At 39.2% G+C, this 15,716-nt stretch overlaps 2 protein-coding genes across 14 annotated transcripts in view; both read left to right on the top strand.

Moving 5' to 3' along the window:
* The window catches only part of LOC128096342 (zinc finger protein 431-like), a 42,971-nt gene extending 41,712 nt beyond the window's left edge, over positions 1–1,259 (top strand). For all 4 annotated transcript variants that reach the window (XM_052715802.1, XM_052715801.1, XM_052715799.1 and 1 more), the window contains one exon: positions 1,148–1,259. The gene's annotated coding sequence lies outside the window, so the exon portion shown is untranslated. The remainder of the gene's footprint in view (positions 1–1,147) is intronic.
* Positions 1,260–3,433: 2,174 nt separating this feature from the next.
* Positions 3,434–15,716, top strand: part of LOC128096343 (T-cell acute lymphocytic leukemia protein 2) — a 54,686-nt gene continuing 42,403 nt past the window's right edge. For 9 of the 10 annotated variants that reach the window (XR_008213617.1, XR_008213616.1, XR_008213620.1 and 6 more), the window contains exons 1-2: positions 3,434–3,554; positions 3,826–3,959. Coding sequence is in view for 1 of the 10 variants with exons in the window: in XM_052715807.1 (XP_052571767.1) it covers positions 3,506–3,554; positions 3,826–3,959; positions 11,334–11,540 (390 nt within the window). In the remaining 9 variants the exon portion in view is untranslated. Of the gene's footprint in view, positions 3,555–3,825; positions 3,960–11,333; positions 11,799–15,716 lie in introns of those variants that run through there. The other variant, XM_052715807.1, reaches the window with a different exon arrangement.

The following is a 15,716-nucleotide window of genomic DNA, read 5'->3' as shown; positions in this document are numbered from 1 at the left end:
AAATAGTTGTATAAAGCATAGTTATTATCTTTAAGTTATAAATGAGGACATTAACCACAGTGAAATTTGTTTCTTCCATTCTGTTGTTCATTTTTCAGATGTAGAAATACTGTTCTAGACACTGGGGTATTTTTTACAATACCCCAACAAACGTCCCCTCCTGATTGAGCTTACACTCTTGTAAAATGATCTGCCCATCCCAAAGGAGATGGACCTAGAGTCCAACACAGATGGTCTGATTCAAAATGTGTCTTTCTGCTTGATGACCCAATCTGTAAAGACAAGTAAACAATTGCATCTAATACATCATTTAATCTATTTGGATTAAATAATGCTCCTGGCTCTGTAATTAGCTCTTCTTTTCTCCCAACTGCCCAGCCTGCTAACTTCTGATGTACAGAGGAAACAGATAACAGTTTCAAGTCTCATCGTTGGGGAATCCTGATTATTTAAATTTCTTCCTCTTAACCTGGCTGCTCCTAGAATCTATTTGAATTATTTTTATGTGTGACTAAGAAGCAACTATAAACTTTGATTTCTGGGCTTGTGGGGTATATGCATTTGTGCCTGTATGTAGATATGTGGGCACACTTGTGCACTTGTGTCTGTGAGGCTAGAGGTTGGAACTAGGTGTCTTCCTCTATTACGTCTTGATTATATCCACTCCCAGCTCCCCTGTACTCCTGCCCAATACACCCCCTTCCCATTTTCATGTCTTCTTATTTTTATAACTCAAAGAATCCAATTAGTGCTTCCTACATGCACGTGGGAGTGGGGCCATGCACCAGAGCTTGGGCACGTTAACAGCAGTCCACAACTTCTTCACCTTATTTTTTGAGACAGTGTCTCTCACTTAACCTGGAAATGATGGACTGGCTAGACAGGCTGGCCAAGGAGCTCCAGGATCTGTTTGTCTCCTTTCTCTGCCACCCCCACAGCACAGGCATCGCAGACCCACACCAACACTCCCAGCTTTTATATGGGTGTTGAGAATCCAAAGCCACTGAGCCACCCAAGTCCCTTACATTTGGATTTTTTGCAATAGAAAAAAGATAGTGTTAATTTCCAAGTTTAATTCAGATATCATAGAAAAGTTTCTAACAGTTTAGGGATTGTTATAATAAATAATTGTTTATTAAACTTACAGCATTACCTTGTGGATAACACTGTGGATGCTATGGCCTTTCGGAAGAGGGCAAAGGAATTACTGCAACTAGCCGCCAAAACATTACAGGAATTGGAAGTGCCCTTCTGGCTGAGCAGTGGAACTTGTCTAGGTAAAAATGCTTTCCTTTTATCTCCATCTCTTCCTTTTGACTTTAGGAGTGAATGTTTGAGGTGATCAGACATCAGTGATATTGGAACTATAATATTTATAAGCTGAACAAACATTAATGTAGAAGCAAAGATGTGTTGACTCCTTTAAAGAAAGTAATTGATGAAATATAAAATAGAATCTTTTTGAAGACTTATTTATTTATGTATTATATGTAGAGAAGTGCTCTATTTGAATATACACCTGCGTGCTAGAAGAAGGTATCAGATCCCATTATAGATGGTTGTGAGCCACCATGTGGTCGCTGGGAATTGAATTCAGGTCCTCTGGAAGAGCAGCCAGTGCTCCTAAAGCTGAGCCATCTCTCCAAATCTATAATATAGAATCATAAGGTCACTTGTATTTACTAAAAGATATAATTATGTGTACAAATTTACATCAGACATGTAGAGTATGTTTGGTTTTCAGGTAACCCTTAAATTAGCATTTTGCTATTTCTATCTTCAAGATTATTATTGCTTTAAATTGAAATATTGCAGGAAACATTTCTAGTGAGAGGAAGATTGACAGGCATGCTTTAAGGTTATCCATAACTTCCAGGTCATTGAGAGCATCACTGGTTAGGCATCACTGTTCACCTGAGATGGGAAAGATGCTTTTTGTAGTTTTAAGCAGGCAACTATTAGAATCTGAGAAATTTTTCCGGATACACCATTCATTACGTCAGCTTCTTGGACTTTAGTATTGTTTAGATCCTTAAGATTGTTGCATTTATCTGTTCCTTCTCAATTTTTATTGTAGTTGATTATAATTGTATCTGTATTTTTTTAAAATTGTGACTGTATTTGTAGAAAAGTTAATTCCAGTTAGTTCAGCTTTTTAAAGTTACCATAGAATTTATTTTCCCATTCAGGACACTTTGAGACTGAAAGGAAATGCCTTAAATAATTATGCAGGTACAACAGGTGTAGCCTGTCCTATATACTGGGCTATATGAGAGATTACATGCTTAGACAGGGTGAGGCACACATTTTTAATTTAGCACAGGGGGTAGAGGCGGGAGGCTCAAAAGTTCAAGGCCATCCAGGCGGCGGTGGTGGCACGCCTTTAATCCCAGCTCTTGGAAGCACAGCCAGGCGGATCTCTGTGAGTTCGAGGCCAGCCTGGTCTGCAGAGCGAGATCCAGGAGTGGCACTAACACTACACAGAGAAACCTTGTCTCGAAAAACCAAAAAAAAAAAAAAAAAAGTTCAAGGCCATAAAAGAATACATGGTAATCTTTTGTGTGTGCATGTTTACTTTAAAACCTTTTTATACAATCATGTTTGTTTTTATATTTAGTAGCTAAAAATGCTTAGTCGTTTGATTTGAAATTTACCCTTGTGGTTTATTTCATTTATAAAATAAGAGAGTTATATTTGATGATATTGTGTATTAAATGATATTTAAGGACCCCTTTATTTTTAGGTTTTGGTGGTTTTTTAATGTTTTTGTTTTGTTTTGTTTTGTTTTGTTTTAAGCAGGGTCTTACTATGTAGCAACACTGACCTAGAACACTGTGTAGACCAGGCTGGCCTTGAGCTCTCAGAGATCCACCTGTCTCAGCCTCTATTGAGAGGCAAACCCTTCATTTTTAATAGTTCATAATTGTTTATTAGAATTCTTTTAAAATTCCAAATCATATTTTGTAATCGCAATGCCTCCTGGGCTGACTATAGACACTTACATACTTTAAAAGCTGTTGGAGTGGAAAGGTTAGAAGCTGGTAGGGAGGACTGGGGAGTTACTAATAATGTTTAGGTGTAAGCTTTCTCAGTCCGTTGTTGAGGCGTCTAAACCAGATGTAGATACACAAGAAACACCGAGAAATAGCATTGGGTGTGCACTGCATATCATACCTTAAAAGATCTTTTATGTGACCCATCAGTTATGAGCTGTGGGAGCTGTTAAACACTATAGTTTATGGATTCAGGAAAATATTTAAAGAATTAAATATTCTTAGCACATCTTAAAGCAGTCTCGATCATTAAACTTTAATGTTTAAACACTCTGAACAGCAATTGTTTAAGTGAATGGACCAATTAATACATTATTAAAGCTAATGATCTACTCAGATATTATTATGTATCCTGAAATTTTTTTTTTTACACGGGATCTCACTGTGTAGCCCTGGCTGTTCTGAAACTCACTATGTAGACCAAACAGGCTGACCTAAAAGTGTCAGCCACCATGTCTGTCTTCATTCAAACTTTTGAGGAAGCTGAGCACTCAGGCCAGGGTAAGGAAGGAAGAGAGAGAGGGAAGGAGAGGAGAGAGGGAGGGAAGGGAGGGAAGGGGTGGGGAGGGAAAAAAGCAAGGAGATTGATTTTTCAAGGTAACTACTGCAACCAAGTGGTTTAGTTTGGGATTTAACTTTTAAAAAATAATTTTAATAAAGAACCCCAAGCACAACCTTATGAAATGATAGCCATTACTATAAAGTTTGTTCATGATAATAACTAATCTTCCAAATATAATTTTAACATATTTTATCCTCTTCCCCTTTTTAGGATGGTATCGGCAGTGCAGTATTATTCCTTATAGCAAAGATGTCGACCTGGGAATTTTTATACAAGATTACAAACCTGATATTATTTTGGCATTTCAGAATGCTGGACTTCCACTAAAACACAAGTTTGGGAAGGTTGGTGACAATGAACTTAATTTCATAAATAATGTGTCTCAGTTGTAAAGTTTACCTTAACTAACTTATACATGAGTAAAGGTATGTCAAACATAGTTTTAGCACCCAGCACTTACCAGGATGGGCTGTGGAAGCCTATTATCCCTTATCATTTCTATACCAGTTAAGGATAAGTTCAAAAATATGCCTTTTATTGATAATATGAAAGAAGGAACTTGGGCTCTCGTAAGTGAATGTGTTGCCATTCTGTTATGCAATAGTCTGGCACAAAATTAATCTAAAGATAGAGTCCTGCTACTCTGTTTGAAGTTATATTTGTTTCTGAGTCGTCTAATTAAATGCTCACTTAGGATTAGATGTCATAATAATCATCAGCACAAATATCCCATCGATTGCTAAGGGATAGAGATATTGAGCCATGTTTAACAAGTGCTTCAGTTTCTTGTTTGTCTCACGTGTGCTAAGATAAGCAACTTCCTCAGACGTTAACATGGGCAAGGGCACTGTGGCCCAAATGAACTCTGGACAGTTTGATTGCTGTTCACAATGCCCACGACCCTTTTTGGTAATGCTGCTCTTAATTTATTCCCAGGGAATTTTATTTTCATTCCTGGAAAATTATTTCTCCCCATCAGAAGTAATCATTCTAATTTATTTTAAAAAAAAATTAGTGTTTTCTGAGGCCAAAGCAGTAGCTTTAGTCACTGAGAAGATACTTGCCAAAGGCTGGTGTCTGGCACTGCTTTGAGTGGAGCATATAGATGAATACATGTAATATACCATATAAACAAACTGAAAGAAGAAAACCACATGATCATCTCATTAGATGCTGAAAAAGCCTTTGACAAATCCAATGCCCCTTCATGATAAGAGTATTGGAGAAATCAGGGATACTAGGGACATACCTAAGCATAACAAAGGCAATTTACAGGCAGCCTACTTTCTTACAGAACACAGAACCTCCTGCCCAGGGAAGGCCCCACCTACATCGAGCCTGGCCCTCCCCCATAGTCACTAATTAATAAAATGCTCTACAGGTTTGGTTACACCCTGAACTTATGGAGGAACTTTCTTATTGAGGTTCAGTTTTAGTTAGGTGAGTGGGAGTGTTTTCACAATGTTTACACCTTATTTTTCAAACTGTGATAGAAACTCCAAAGTTAGTGTATAATGAGTTTTTTCTTTATAAGATAGCATACCATAGAAATTAATGTCATAGCTTTTAAATCCCAACTGTACATGTGACAAGTACTGTTTCCTTCAGCAATTTTTTATTTAACTTCTCTGCATATGGTTCCTCTACTTCAAAGTGGAAATAATATTAGACATTGTCATGCAGCCTTGTTTTAAGGACTAAAATTATTGTTGTAGAAAAAGGATTTGAAGGGATTCAAGATTTCCTGAATGCTGTTAGCGTGTGTTATTGCCACTATACTAATAGTGGGAAAATGATGCCTTTCATAGTCTTGTGAGAAATTTAGATACCATCTAAACAGCGCGGTATAAAGTTGCTACATCTGTGTTTTGAGAAGTCCTGTAAAAGTGTCAGACTTTTGTCTTAAATTTCCTGTCAAAGGTGAATTTTTCTTCTCATGGTGTGATCTGAAAACACAGACCTCAGAAGCAGCATTCATTTCAGCTGCCACATTTATAGTAGAGACAACTTTGGTTTCCTCCCATTGCCCTTTCTAGTAGCAGTGTTGGCCAAGTGTGAAGTTCTCTGAGGAACAGGAGAAAAGAGCAGTGAGGGAACAGTCTGAACAGATGGTGTGCATCCCAGATTTTCTCTCCTGTTACTGTGACCTTAGAGGCAGAGAAAAGAACAGAGGAAGGCTGTGTGGAGCCATTTCTTTGGAAGACTCCCCAGCCATATGCCATTGTCAACACCATTCACTTTAGGCAATACAGGACTGATCACACGGCCATCTCTAAAAGGGATGACCTGAAACTTGAAACTAGTGTGAGGGTTTTTTAAATTTCATAATAGTGTTTTTTAAACCCATGTGTAGTTCATGCTGAGAAAACTCTAAAACTATTAGAGAATCCTATATCACTCTTTAGATTATGTCTTCTAATGACCAGATCAGGCTTGGGGAAGCTAAAACACACTTATGGGCAATGACTGTCTAAGGCCGTGGACCATTAATAGCAGCGCCATGATTCACCTCAGAATGGTTTGACCCTGGCCTAAACACTTGAGTTAATAGCGTAAATTAGTTGATCCGTGTGAAGTATTAGAACAGTGCCTGACACCCTATAAGTACGTGTCACTGTTAAATACTGCTTCTATTCCCACTTCAAGATTGTCTCTACTACTGCTGTTATTCATCAGGTGCTGGACTAGCACAGATCACAGCACCTTCAACACATACTGACTTGAGTAGTTACCCCCTTGGTGAGCATTTTCTTACTGGGTATCATTCAGTCTTTTACTTCTTAGTTCCCATTAGTCTTTCATTGTTCTGCTGTTGTATCTGTGGAGTATACAAATAAAGCTGTCTTAGCCCAACCTTCATGAGGGAAGTTTTTCCTTTTTAAGTTTTTATTGCCATATATTATGCTACATAATAATGGGTTTCATAAAGGCCTTTGTTTCAAACATGGGTACTTTGGTATGCTCCATAACCTCCTCTTTTTCCTTGTCCCCCTTAGTCCCCTTCCTTCTCTCAGTCCTGCTTCTAATCATTTTTCACACATTGTCTTAGTTAGGGTTTCTCTTGCTGTGAAGAGACACCATGACCATGGCAACTCTTACAAAGGAAGACATTTCCCGGGGTGGCTCAATTACAGTTTCAGAGATTCAGTCCATTATCATCATGGCATAGTGGGGAGCATGGCAGGAGCATGGCAGCATGCAGCCAGATGTGGTGCTGGAGCTCAGAATCCTACATCTTTCAGGCAACAAGAAGTCGACTGAGACACTGGGTGGTCTCCTGAGCCTTGGAAAGCTCAAAGCCTACCCCCACAATGACACATTTCTGCCAACAAGGCAATACTCACCCCAACAAAGCCAGACCTCCTAATAGTACCACTCTATCTGAGATTATGTGGGCCAATTACATTCAAACTACCTACCATATTCTACTCCGTGGCACCCATAAGCTTGTAACAATATCAGAATGCAAAATCTATTTTAGTCCAACTTGAAAAGTCCTCATAGTCTCTCATGTCTCATTAATGTTTAAAGTTGAAAGTCTCTTCTGAGATTCATGCAGTCTCTTAAATATAATTCCCTATAAAATCAAAATAAAAAACCAGATCACTTACTTCCAATTTATAATGGCCCAGGATATACATGACCATTCCAAAATATCAGGAAGGGAGCATAGTGAGGAAATACTGGACCAAAGCAAGACCAAAACTCAGCTGCGTCAACTCCAAACTCTTCATCTCCGTATTTGATGTCAAAATGCTCTTCAGATCTCCAGCACTGTTCAGTTTTGTTGACTGTAACACATTTCTTTCTCTTGGGCTGGTTCCACTCCATTACCAGCTCTCTTTGACAAGTATCCCATCCCATGAGTCTGGCATCTCTAACATGTTGGGTTCTGCAAGGCAATCCAGGCTTCAACTTCACAGCTTCACACAATGTTCTCTGTAGGGCTCCATTCAGGATACCCCTGATACATGCCTGACCTAAGAGGCTTTCTTTAGCAGAGGAGGCAAATTCCATAACCTGTTTTTGCTATCCTTAACTCTAAAGCCAGAACCACGTGGCCAAAGCTGCCAAATCTGCTGCTTGCTGGGGCTGGACCTGTTCCTCTCATTCATTTACATCTTTACCAGCTTTCTAGAAGTCCTTCATTGCCTAATTTAGCTGTCTTGAAACTTGCTATGTAGACCAACCTGGCCTCAAACTCAAAGATCTGCCAGCCTCTGCCTTCCTAATGCTGAGATTAAATGTGTACCCCTCCATACCCAGCTCTAAACTTTTTTAAGTTCCTTTTCACAAGTTGGGACTCTTACCTGGGTAGGATCTTGCCTTGAAGTCACCATTCCCTATATTCCATTTCTTAATTCATTTATCTCCTTGAACATAGGACTTAGCTCCTATCCACTTCCTGGTTGTAAGTAACTATGTTGCACCTCTGGGGTGAAGTTATCCTAACTGTTCGGGAGTCAGGGGACACCTTGAGCTGTTAGGACAGTTCTGGCAACTTGAGCTGCATTGAGACAGCTGAGCTCTAGAGGGAAAGATACCCTGGATACCTCGAGCTGGTAGGACAGCTCTGACAGCTGGAGCTGGAGTGGAACAGCTCAGCTCTGGAAAGGTATCCTGACTGCTCAGGAGAGTCAGGCCTAGAGCTGCTAAGGACAGCTCAGCAGGGAAAGGTACTCTGACTGTTCAGGAGTCAGGCTATACCTGGTGTGATGGGAGATGGTCTCCCTGCAGGATGTGACAATCCTGTTCCTCTCCTGGAGAGCTGCTACAGCTGAGCTTTGCTCAGCTTCCACTTAAGTGGGCTTCCCTGCAGAGCCCTGCTTCTTCTCTGGCCCGAGGAGATGTTGCTTCTTTTGCTTCACTCTGCTAAAGGGGAAACTCCTGCAGAAATGTGGCAATCTCCTCCAGCTCCAGTGAAAAGTTACTTTTTCTGCTTCCCCTTGCTCAGTCCCCTAAGGGTCGTCTCTGCAAGGTTCTTCTGTTCAGCTTCCCCTTGCTCAGTCCCCTGAAGGACATCTCAACAAGGTCTTCTCTGCTCAGTCCACTATGGGACATCTTAGCAATCTTCTTCTCTGAGCCAATGAATGAAGATCTTCACACCCAAGACTCTTTTGAGAAGGAGTTTTATTTGGGAAAGAGGAGTCCAGGAAAGTTGCTGCTTCTACAAAGATGGAGAGAACAGGCCACAGCTGACCAGGAGGGTGGTTTATGTAGGATCTCTTGGGGGCAGAGTTAACCATGGATTGGTTGATTTTTCTGCTCAGGGATTGGATAGTTTCGTGAGTTAGGGGCAGTGATGGCCCTGATCTCAGAGACAAACTGTGCTTTTTTCACTGACCTTTCTTAGCCTTTTAACTCTAATTTTAAGGCCAGGGCATATTCTTTCACTGGCTCTGATTCTAGGAACAAAGAGTGTTTCTTTGGTACTGGTTTCAGAGTTAGGGCATGTTTTTTAGGTTCTGGATTTGGGGATAAAGTGTTTCTTCCTCTGGCTCAGGTCCCAGATCCAGGCTGTGTTTATTTCCATGGGTCTGTACTCCAGGGTCAGGGTGGGTTTCTTTAGCCAGCCCCTTTTTCCCTACATTGGTACTCTTTTACTCCTCAAAATTTACATTTTGTAATTTACTCTGCTTTTCTTGCTCCTTTTCATTATAATTCTTCATTAGATTTACCACTAATAACCACACAACACAGTCTATACTAGCTTGTTTTGATATCTCCTCTGCCAATGGAATTAGTTCAAAACTCTTCTTATTAGTCTCAGAAAGAAAAGGGCAAAAGGCAGCCACTCTTGTTAACCAAAATATCACCAGAATGATCTCTAGGCAACTTACTAAAATTATCCCCTGAAACCTCTTGATCCCCACAATTCTTCACCACTGTCTTCCTTGCTCCTTTAGTATGGCTCATTAAGCAGTGCTTAAAGCATTCTAATGCTTTCATAGCCCTAAGTGCCAAAGTCCAGATTCCTCCAAACAAAAACATGGTCAAGTCTATCATAGCAATACCCCACTTCTGGTACCAACTTCTCTCTTAGGTTTTCTATTGTTTTGAAGAGACACCGTGACCACAGCAGTTCTTATAAAGAAAACATTTAATTGGAGTGACTGACTTACAGTTTCAGAGATTCAGTCCATTATCATCATGGTGGGGAGCATGGAGGCATGCAGGCAGACACTGTACTGTTGAAGCAGCTGAGAGTCCTAAATCTTTTAGGCAACAGGTAGTCGATTGAGACACTGGGCAGTATCATGAGCATAGGAAACCTCAAAGTCTGCCCCTACAGTGACACACTTCCTCCAACAAGGCCATACCCTCTCCAACAAAGCAAGACCTCCTAATAGTACCACTCCCTATGGGATTATGGGGACCAATTACATTCAAACTACCACACACATCTATAAATTTTATGTGCCCATATAAAATGTAGGATCCACAAATGAGGATTAATGTGTGATATTTGTCTTCATGAGTCAGGTTAATTTCACTTCATATGATGATCTCTACTTGGCCATTTTCCAGTAAAGGACACAATTTCATGTTTCTTTATGACTGAATGAAACTCCATTATGTGTGTATATACCGCAACTCTTTATTCAACTGTTATCAGAAACTCCATTATGTGTGCATATACCACAACTCTTTATCTATTCAACTGTTATCAGAAACTCCATTATGTGTGTATATACCACAACTCTTTATCTCTTCAACTGTTGTCAGAAACTCCATTATGTGTGTATATACCACAACTCTTTATCTCTTCAACTATTGTCAGAAACTCCATTATGTGTGTATATACCACAACTCTTTATCTCTTCAACTGTTATCAGAAACTCCATTATGTGTGCATATACCACAACTCTTTATCTCTTCAACTGTTGTCAGATATTAAGTCTGAGTCCATAACTTGGCTATTGAGGGTAATGCTGCAGTGAACATAATGTGCAGGTGTTTGTGCAGTGTGTTTTACTGAGAGTCCTTTGAGTGTATACCCAGAAGGGGGGTTGTATAGAAACAGCTCCAAATCCAAGACTTGATAACAGTAGAATTGTACGAAGTGTAAAAACTTTGAATAAACAAATTGTTGAGTAATAGCCTATAGAATGAGAAGAAGAAAAAACTTTGCTTCTGTACATGGGACAGAATATTTACAATATATTAAGAATTTAAAAAGCTAAATACCAAAACCCAAACAACTCAGTCAGTCAATGGGCAAATGAAATGAAAAGACAGGTCTCAAAAGATGAAGTACAAATGACTGATAGATACCAAAAAGTGTAAATTAAAACATTGTTATTCCATCTCACCTGTCAGAATGACTATCATTAGGAAAACAGAATGCTGGCAATAATGCAGGCAAAAGGGAATGTGTGGGTGCCCACAGAGGCTCCCTAGTAAGGCCTTACTTAAGATCAGAGAATCTGAGCTTGCTTTACCCACCAGGATTGCATAGTAGAATGATTTGGCCAGGGGTGTGGTCATCAGATGTTTTGAAGGGTTTACACATATCGGTACTTTGCACTTTGCTCTTGAAAGGGGGAGGTCTTTTGCTTCTCCCCTTGCTAGTATATAAGAAACCCATTAGATCAAACCTCAGGCGGCTGGGTGTTGACCCACAGCCCTCCTGAAGCAATCCTGTGTCTCTGTCTTCCTCATAGTCTCTGACTATATTTCTATCTAATACTTCCTCATTCCTCTCTCCTCCCTCCAAGAACCCTTCAGCAGGTCGGGGCTGGCCACGGACAGGCATGCTGATACACTGCTGGTGGCACTGGAAATTGGTCCAGTCACTACGGAAATATGGAGGGTCCTCAAAACAAATGAAAGAACTTTTTATTTCACAACTTCTCAGTTCCTACAGCTATTTGATTGGATTTCTTTGTATTCTTCATCTGAATCAATGTATGAATAGAAGCTAGGTGTTTTAGAGCTAACCATGGGAGCTACTGTTTATGGGATACTTAGTGTATGCAGCTACTATGCCACATTTTTATGTGTACCTTCTTGTTTAACCCTCTTGGGAACTTTGTAATGGAGATTTGAATACTGCTGCCTTTATCTAATGGAGAATAACACAGAGCTGAGACCCAGAGCTAGGCTGTGTCATTTTAGAGCTCATGTTCTCCTTCTTCTCTTCCCCCTCCTTTTAAAATAAATTTTGTTCTTTGACAATTTCATACATGTATATAATGTATTCTGGTTACTCTCTCCCCAGCTTAACACTCTCTGGTTACTGTCTTAGTTTCCACCCCTGTCTGTCAGCCCCCTTTCCCTACAGCTTTCCCATATTCATGACTTTTGTGTAGAGTCCTGCAGAGATTTAACTAGGGCCTATGGCCCTCTGTGTGACCATGCCAATGAGAACCCGGTGGACTCTCTGATGGGTACACAACTGCATACTATGTCTCCCCATTACCCAGACTCTTTAAATGGTTGGGCCCTGTGATTTCCCTTCCCTGTTCATAGCTGACTAATGAGTGGGCCTCACTAATATAGCCTGGTGCCAGTAGCACAGCTGCTCTGAGTTGACAATTGCTGTGACTGTGCGGTCCTTTGAAAATGGCATTTCACAGACCTTCTCCCTACTTTCCAGTAAGAGCCCACTTTTCTTTTCTGTATACTGCTGGTGTCACCAAGCTTACTCTCATATTCTTAATCCTCCCTTCATGAAAACACTGTTGAGATAATACAGCTACTGCTATCTCCCCAAGGGAATTGTTTTAAGCATCGGCACAGTGGCTGCACCTGAATCTGCTGCTGCTTCAGCTACTGACTGGTTCCACAATCACTGCCTGCTGCTCAGGCTGCGGTCCAGCAGGACTTATGCATCCTGCTGGACCCATCTCTGCCAAACTATGTCTCTATCATTCTATTTTACCAATAAAGTCTCAGGAGTCAGATACTGGGGTGAAAACTTGCTAGCTCAGAGATGCTGAGAAGCAACCAGCTGACCTTCCTCCTTAGCTAGTGACCCACCAAGAGAACTTCCCTTCTGCTGTCCCCAGCCAAAAAGACCACCAGACTCAAAGTCCCTCCCTACTACTTCCTGTGTGTGTGTCTATCAGTTCTCCAGACTCCCTCTAGCTCTCTATGGCTACTTCCTGTCAACTAGTTGCTAGTGTCATCTCTTGACCCATGGTTTTATTTAATTAACACAAACTTGGGGTTGACACTGTGATCAAATGTCCCATAACAGGTGATCTTTTATTTATTTGGTTAGTAGTATTGGGTCCTTGTAATGTCTTTCATCTTTGGATAGATCTTCAAGGAATTTTAACTCATCCTTTGTAGACTACACTCCAATCCAATGTAACTCTATGTAATTTATTATTTCATTTCATTTTTTAGTTATTACTTTATTTTTGCTCTATACTAAGAATACTGGTAGAAATGTATTTTAGTTTCTGCTCTCATTGTGATCATAATCTTGCCCATAAAATAGTTACAGCATATTCTGTAAGCAAAAAGCACAATTACAGAACTGTGTACAATATATAGTTGAGGTTCTTGTCAAAACATAACAAGGAATCATGGTTTAAAATAGCAGAGTTGGTTAGGTAGCCTTGGGAGGAATATGGAGAAAGTCTAATGATAGATTTATGTAATTGCTTTACTATTCTGATTTTTCAATTTTTAATTTTAAAATTTTCCAACTTAACTTTTGAGGCAGTTATTCTTCACCTGTTTCTCCATTTTACTGACAAACATAATATAATAACTAATTTAGTAAACAGAATATACAATAGTTTACATTTCATAAGAAAATATTTAATGAGCAAAATATTCTTGCACATTTATCCACTTTAAATTTTGGAGTGCCTTTAGTTTTTGCCACTGTCTAGAATATGATAGTCCATATTCCAGGACTATAAAGGAGGATTACTTGTTTCTTAAGTCATTACAACTAGTGACTTAAGTGATACCATAGAAATAATATGTATGAAGATGACTTCTGACCTTTAAATATACTGCTGATGACTGGCATTGTGAAAACCCATTTCCATTATTTTTTGAGCTACTGATGAGCCTTAAGCCACCAACTGTGCTTCAATTAATTTCATTAAAAACTATAATGTTCTATTTTTTGTTGTACAAAAGCAGATTTGTTTGCATCTGCTTGTAACTGATGAAGTTATGTGGCAGTAGAACTAACCTTGACATGATTTTAAGTTGAAGCAAACACTTAAACTTTCAGAAAATAATCTAAATTAAACTTTCATGAATAAATAACATTTCTAACCTAAAAAAATAATTTGTCATAAATGTGGAATAGTGATTATACACTAATAGTGTGAAAGGGAGCCTAAATGTGATTAGTGCATGCTGTATGCATGGACTGTGTTAATATGTACATTAACTAATATACATTAGTGAAAAAATAAAGCACAAAGAAGTAGGGACATGTTATATATCATACAAAGAAGTTTAATGTCTATTAAGCAATTATGTCCCATTTATTATGTAGTTTCCCCCAGAGCTAAGCCCCAAGCTCACTTAGTAGCTATTGAATTAATGAATATGGATGGAGAAATAAATTAATATGGTTATAATATGGCCAGACTGCCATCCCAAAAAGTTATTAAATTTTTATTGATAGTTACCAGCAGTAACTGATATTGTTAGGTTACTGAATTTCACATTGTAATTATGGTCATTGTGAAACTTGATTGTTTTTTTGAGTCTTTCCCCGCCCCCCACTCCCCACCTCCCACACCTGCTATGGCTTCTAATTAATACAAGATATCTATCATAAAACAGGATCAGCTATTGATGAGATACCAGAGTTATTAACTGGTATCTATTCCAAATTTGTAGACTCTTTAGTGTTACCAGGCACATATCTCCCCCTACATTTAGTCTACACTTCAAAATTCAGTCATGAAATATTACAGTGCTTTAGATTATATCGTTTTAAATATTAGTTAAGCACTAGGTGAAACTTCTATATCAGTGGTTCTCAACCTGTGGGTCACAAGCCCTATAGAGGTGAGATAACCCTTTGACAGTGTTCCCCTAAGGTCATCGTGCATATCAGATATTTACATTACAATTTATAACAGTAGCAAAATTTCAAGTATGAAGTAGCAATGAAATTAATTTCATGGTTGGGGTCAGCACAGCATGAGGAACTGTTTTAAAGGGTCACAGGATTAGAAAGGTTAAGAACCACTATATATCTAAACCTGATTCGAGTATGATTTTAGGATAGTGGCTCCAGGAAATCTGTTAGGCCTGGATTCAAGTCTAAAATGTGCATTTTGTGCTCCCTGAGTTTTTGAGCTTCAGATTTCTCCTCTATGAGGAGAAAATAATATCGCGCCCTTCCCAGAATGCACCACTGCTTAGATTACATACTGCAAAATCATCTGGTTTAGGACTTGGGACATAATAAGTTTCAACTCTTTCTAATTCCTAGAACTCTGATTAGCAAGGTTCCGTATCATGCAGCAATTAGGAAACAAATTTTTTAGTGTGTTGAAGTCTACCAGATATTACAGGGAAGATTGCAGATTTATACTTCACACTGACAGAGGGATGAAATGTAACATAGAGTGGGTAGGGAGAGTGCCAAGTAAGGGTTGAGCTAGCACAGTTTAAATGAATGCTGTTGAGTGGGAAATTGTTAGTGAGTTATCTTGAGTGGATCCTAAAAAAGAGACCTGTAATGAATTGAAGTATAGAGGTGATGCCAAGGAGTGCTGATGTACGGTAGTTGCCAAGGTCTTGGTGTTGAGTTGCATACATACAGCACTGGTTTTCTTTAGCACATATATGCTTAAAAGGGGTTGCTTGGTCATAGGAATAAGACATTTCACCTTAAGGATCTTACTTGGGGATTGTTCTCCACTGTACTCTACACTGCCATCACTGTGTTATAAGACTTCCCATTTCCTGCATATTCTTGTCAGCACCAGATATTCTCATTGATTTTTTTTAACTGTTTTGGTTAAGTACATGTTGTTACCATACTGTAGATTTAATTTCTACTTTTTCATATTTATTGACCATTTAGATGCTCTGTTTTGTGAGGAACCTATTAAATATCTTACTGGTTTTCCTCTGTTTGAGGTATCAGTCCCTTTCTCACAAACTGT

This window comes from Peromyscus californicus, unplaced genomic scaffold (genome assembly GCF_007827085.1).
Source record: "Peromyscus californicus insignis strain IS unplaced genomic scaffold, ASM782708v3 Scaffold_5__1_contigs__length_169319896, whole genome shotgun sequence".
In the NCBI taxonomy this organism is placed as follows: Eukaryota; Metazoa; Chordata; class Mammalia; order Rodentia; family Cricetidae; genus Peromyscus; species Peromyscus californicus.
This window is presented reverse-complemented; position numbering and strand designations above follow the sequence as displayed.